At 36.9% G+C, this 5,916-nt stretch overlaps 1 protein-coding gene across 1 annotated transcript; it reads left to right on the top strand.

Annotated features, from left to right (window-relative positions):
- Positions 1–762: 762 nt before the first annotated feature.
- On the top strand, positions 763–5,686 carry LOC142139172 (embryonic protein UVS.2-like). The gene is made up of 8 exons (XM_075196556.1): positions 763–897; positions 990–1,104; positions 1,913–2,091; positions 2,178–2,259; positions 2,398–2,525; positions 3,703–3,818; positions 5,217–5,442; positions 5,682–5,686. The coding sequence occupies exons 1-8, from the start codon at positions 771–773 to the stop codon at positions 5,684–5,686; spliced, it is 978 nt and encodes a 325-aa protein (XP_075052657.1). The 5' UTR covers positions 763–770.
- Positions 5,687–5,916: the final 230 nt, after the last annotated feature.

The following is a 5,916-nucleotide window of genomic DNA, read 5'->3' as shown; positions in this document are numbered from 1 at the left end:
CCTGAGCCACCCAGTCAGCTTCTTCATTGGATGCCTATTTTTTATCAAATCCAATATAAAATTCTTGTACTAACCTACAAGGTCATCAACAAAACTGCACCAATAAACATCTTCTCACTTGTCTCAAAATATCTCAAAACTCGAGACCTCCATTCTACACAAGATCTGTGTCTCTCTTCCACTCTCATCACATGCTCCCATTTATAGTTACAGAACTTTTTTCAAGCTGCACACACCATATGGAATTACCTCCTTCGCTCAATAAGGCTTTCCTCTGGTCTACAAACCTTCAAGTGATCTCTTAAAACCCACATATTAAGGCAAACTTATAATATTCCTCAACCACCCTATTAACCTCCCTAGGCTACCCTACTACTAGCCTTTGCACAATTTCCACAAGACAATAACCCTCTGACCCCCTGGCCAACATTGCTATGTGACTGGATCATATAGCATACGGATCACTTTATCTTTCCTATCTGGCTAGACCGAAATGCAATATGTAGACTTAAACTCATGTATCAAGCTTCCATTGTCCCTTAAATTATAAGCTTGCGAGCGGGGCCTTCTTACCTCTTTATCTGTATCATCCAGTATTGTATATTATTCTGTTTGTCCCCAATCGTAAAGAGCTGCAAGAATTTGCTGGTGCTATATAAATAAATGTTGATGATGGTGATGATGATGATGATGATGACATGAATTTTACTAAGAGTTAATTAAAATATAAATGCTCCATGTCCATTTTTCTCATTAATGCAGGTTATAAGATGCCAGTACAGGAAGGAGACATTGTTATAAAAATTGGGCGCAGCACTACCATGTGTTCAAGCTGCCTGTGGCCTAAATCTGCAGATGGGACTGTCCCTGTTCCATACACCTTATCCTCTGTTTACAGTGAGCTTCCTCTTCCTTATGGTTTACTAATGTATTTGTGGCCATCTATTGCTCTAATCTATTAATAAATGCTCAATATTCTTTCTCTACAGATGACAATCAAGTCAATGTGTTTAGAAATGCTATGCAGGAGTATGAGACATTGACCTGTGTGAGGTTTATACCTCGGACAACAGAGACGGCTTTCCTCAACATTGTCTCAGACGGGTAGGTTCTTCCATTCTGTCTATGTCATAAAGGAATGTTTATTAAGAGGAGAGATGAGAAAAATAACTCAACATTGTTTGGAAATATTATTATTATTATTATTATTATTATTATTATTATTATTATTATTATGTGCTGTACATTGACAGAATCATGATACATACAAATGACATAAAACAGAAGGTAAAGACAGTCCTGCCCAAATGGGCTTACACTCTAGGTGTGGTAATACAAAACATGACCTACTGTAAACAGTTATGGTTACTGTAAAAAACTTTAACACAGTCAGCAGATGTCATCCATAGCTGTCCTTCACTATTTATTGTTGGAGGTTGCAAAGTTTGGGGACTTGAATCAATCTGGACACTGAATGGCAGGAAATTAAAAACCATGGGAGATTTGCTAATCTATACTCTCCAGTGCAAAGCAAACAAACAAAGAACGAAAAATTACATATATGTATTTACACATATATTAGAAATAACCAGGAAACAAGCAGTATGCATATCCTGCTATTGACAGTCTACATATGTCACTGTTCTGTATAGTGGAGCCTGTCCATGGGATACAATAGTTTTAGAAATAGTTGTGCGATATTTTTCCTGTTTATATTACACGTTAGTATTTTCTGGTCAATCAGTAGAGCCAGACATCTGCCACCATTTTTGAATTTGACTATGAGACTAACTAAGCAGAATATTCTTAATGTTGAATATATTTCTTTTAGCTAATTTTTTTCTATTGCTCTGTGTGGATGACTATGCTGTGACCATTGAAAAAACTCTCATTGCTTCCTCACTATTTCCAGCTGTCAGTCATCGGTCGGACGATCAGGTGGAGGTCAGGATGTTGGAGTACAGATTGGTGGTTGTGTGGGCAGAGGGGTTATACAACATGAACTTAATCATGCCCTGGGATTTTACCATGAGCATATGAGGAGTGACCGCGATGACTATGTCAACATCATGTTCCAGTACATCTCACGAAGTACTTTGCACAAAGCAATTATATAAATAATATTTGTTGTTTTCACTCAAATATGGGGTGTTGTAACTGGACATTTTCTGTTACAGAAATGTGGCCTGATTTTACCATAAGAAAGACTAATAACTTGGGCCTGGAGTATGACTATGGCTCAGTGATGCATTATGGCAGGTAAGTTAACACCTTTTGCTGTGGACATTTGTATTATATTATAGGTACTGGAAAATGAATAGAACACATTGATGTAGGAATATTCCTTTTTATGATGTTTCATTCTGGAATGTACTGATGTCTCTGTCTGTGTGACAGGTATACATTTTCTAACACTTCAAACCAACCTAGCATTGTACCAAAGCCTGATCCCAACGTACCCATTGGACAAAGGAATGGAATGAGTATCTTGGACGTTTCCAAAGTTAACCGGCTTTATCAGTGCAGTAAGTATTGACAGATATGTGAGGCCTTTATTAGATTTAAAAGTAAATCCAGCTTGCACCTTGGTAAAGCCATGTTGTGTTGCATGGGGGGAAGGTCGAGCTTCCTATCTCATCTCTGAACTGCAGTGTAATGTTACAGCTGGCCAATATATTTGTGCTGCATTCCAAATAATTCTTAGGTAATTCAAGGATAGTTAGAAGCAGGAGAGAAGTTCAAATTTCTGTGAGTTAATTTGAATATAATGTAAGCATATACAGAAACCAATGATAACATACAGTGAAAGCACAGCTTGCAAGTGGTTTGTAAACAAAGAACAAACTAGTCTAGTACTGGTTGTATCTGTATAGTGAATAAATCATCTCCAGAGACTCTGACAGTCTAGAGTGCTTCACACAAAATAATTAAGGCACAGTCCTAAATAAGAAGACTCAAGTTTTACAAGATACAATCTTGGTAGTGGAGAATAACCAAACTTCCTGACGTAACTGCAAAACTTTAAGCACAACTTAGACAAGCCCAGAGCCCCTCAGTGCCAAAATCAGGAGGCAGAGTGTTATAGAAAGATTTCCTTCCAAGCCAGCTGGCCAATGATTAATAGGCTGTATAAAGTTCAAAATGCTCTACTCAGAGACAGATATCACTGTAAGCAGGATGCCAGAGTTGGAGTAGTAATGTTGTATGCCTTGGTACAGAGTCAGAAATCTTTGTTTGCCGTTAGTCAGGGAATAAAGGGCCATATTTGAAGGTGAAATCAGTAAACTGAAGAACCCCAGAGGGGAGACTGTACAGAGGTCAAGAGTAAAACTCACTGACAAAGCTGCAAAGAACAGGAGGGTCTTTTAAACTCCAAAGGTCCAATCAGGTCAAGAGAGAAGCATACCTTAATTTAAGGAAACAGGTGTACAATGACACATGCCCACCTGAGTTAAAGTGGTAATCCCAATATCCTAACAAAAAGTCTGTATTTTCAATGCATTGTTAACAACTTTTTTTTTGCATTCCATACATGGCACCATAGTTTGTCCAGATTTGTACCTTTCCGAACTCTAAATGAGGCCCATAGAGACTGTAGGTGAAGTTATCTGTCACATATATAGTAGATCAAAATCATCTAATAACTGAACATTCTTCACCAAGTCTACACTAATTGATTTAATTTGCTTTATCCCTTCTTAGATGTTTGTGGTCATTTACTTACGGACAAAAATGGAATATTGAACTCAGCCAACTATCCCTCAGCCTATCCCAATGATGCCAGTTGTGTTTGGTTGATCAGAACAACCACTAAAGGGGTACAGTATAAAATGCATGGAACAGGTGACAAACAGAAGACAAAGAAATTATACATCATTTCTAAAATCAGTTCTGTCATTTCCGGGGACATGCAATCCAATACACCTGAAAGATATTCGGAACAATTCCCACTGCATTGAATTGGATTTTAATCTATCCTAATGAAGTTTCCCAAGATCCAATCACTAGCTAATAATTGTAATATATGTGTATTATGGCACTACACACACAGTGATATAAGTAGCGTTAGATGCCTTTCTGTGCTGACTATTTGCAGGTAAGGACACACACACGTTATATTTACTCAGACGGATCTCAAGGTGCGTCCAGCTGTACATCACTAGCATTGGCGCCAAGTGTACATCAGAAATAAGAAGTTTGTGTATTTAATCCCACGATAGCCTATAGAAAGTATAGGGATGTCACAGACTTAGTAGTAAATACAAAATCCACATTACACTATATGTTCACAATCTAATAATGTGTCATACACAACTGAGATTAGTAGCTTTACAGTTGCTAATAAATGTGAAATGTTCAAATACCTTATAAATGTATTTAAGTAGAAACACAAATATCATTGCACCTCACTGAACCAGCCCTCCTAGCACCCACATCAGATACCTTCCTACTGGTGTATCTGCAGCTATGTCCATGTCTACTTCAGTCTCAGTTATGTGACTATTCCTTACTTACTGTACTCGGCCTATGTTTGCTCACATGTTCCCTCCACCTTTTCATTAGTTGTAAGTGTAAGATGCATTGTAAGCTGCATACAGACGTATCAGTATGGCTTTTATACATATGCTCAGTAAGAAAATGTGTATTTTACACAAATAAAAGAGACAACTCTGCATGAGCCCCACAGTGTTCATCGTGCATTACAAAATGAAAAGAATCTATAAATTGGGTCTGAACCAGATATATTTCTTGCAAATTATCAACTTTCTCTTAATAAGTAAGGAAAAGGCAGATTTATAATAGGACCTATAGGTGGTGCTCCCCTGAATAAAAATAATAATTTATCAAACAAAATAAAGTGTATTCCTATAGGGGCACTCGGGGGCTGAAGTATTTTAAAACACCTGATGCTCAATTCAAAATGCAATGCTTCTAGTTATAGTTCTACAATACTCTAGGGGATAAGTAATTATCCCCAATCACTTATCCCCTCTTTTTTTATCCCCCTAAAAGAATATTTGTCTAGATTTTGCGGAGCGTAGGACAGGAGAAAGGTCCAGGAATATTTATGGACATTTCAAAAAGAGAATTGAGAAGCTTTAATCACATATTGATCACATCCTCTGTGCAGTAAAGTCCAGTAGGGCATAAAAGTGTAAATTAAGTTACACGTGGTCTTATTTCTTAAACTAACATTATTAATGTTTAATATTTAGATCACCCTGGATTTTAATGGCTTTGATGTCCAATCCTCACCTAAATGTGTATCTGACTACATCAAGATTTATGATGGTCCCAGTAGGACATCTCCTGTGTTGCTGGATAAAACTTGTGGGACTGGATCGATCCCTCGCATAGTTGCATCTACTAACCAGATGCTGATTGAGTTTGTCAGTGACAGCAGTGTTACTGGGGTCGGCTTCAAAGCTACATATAGCTCAGGTATTGTACTCAGATTTTAAAATGCTTATATGTCCCTTGTCCTTGCACAGTTTTATCTTTGGACATTATACTGTATATTAATGAGAACAAAGCCATTGGTTAACCTCATATACTTGGTAACTGTTGTATATAGTTATGTGTCTTCTATATATGATTATTACATAATATGCAGGTAGAAGAATGTACATATGTGTGATCATTTAGTTTTCTAATTCCTATTTCTTTCTCTTTCTTTACAGTATAATTGAGGAATATTACACACCGGACAATGTCATATTGCAGTAAGAACAATCTTTAATTGAGGAGAAAACTGACATCACAACTGAGGCAAAACTCACAGTATCATTTCCTGTCTATACATGGTGAAATTTTTTTTATTTCTCCCAGCAGATTTCTAATGAGAACCATAAAGATGAACAATGTAATATCTATATAAAATATTGTTTATACGTTAATAGGAAATTATATTTGTCT

The sequence above is a fragment of the Mixophyes fleayi genome, chromosome 2 (genome assembly GCF_038048845.1).
Source record: "Mixophyes fleayi isolate aMixFle1 chromosome 2, aMixFle1.hap1, whole genome shotgun sequence".
Classification (NCBI taxonomy): Eukaryota; Metazoa; Chordata; class Amphibia; order Anura; family Limnodynastidae; genus Mixophyes; species Mixophyes fleayi.
This window is presented reverse-complemented; position numbering and strand designations above follow the sequence as displayed.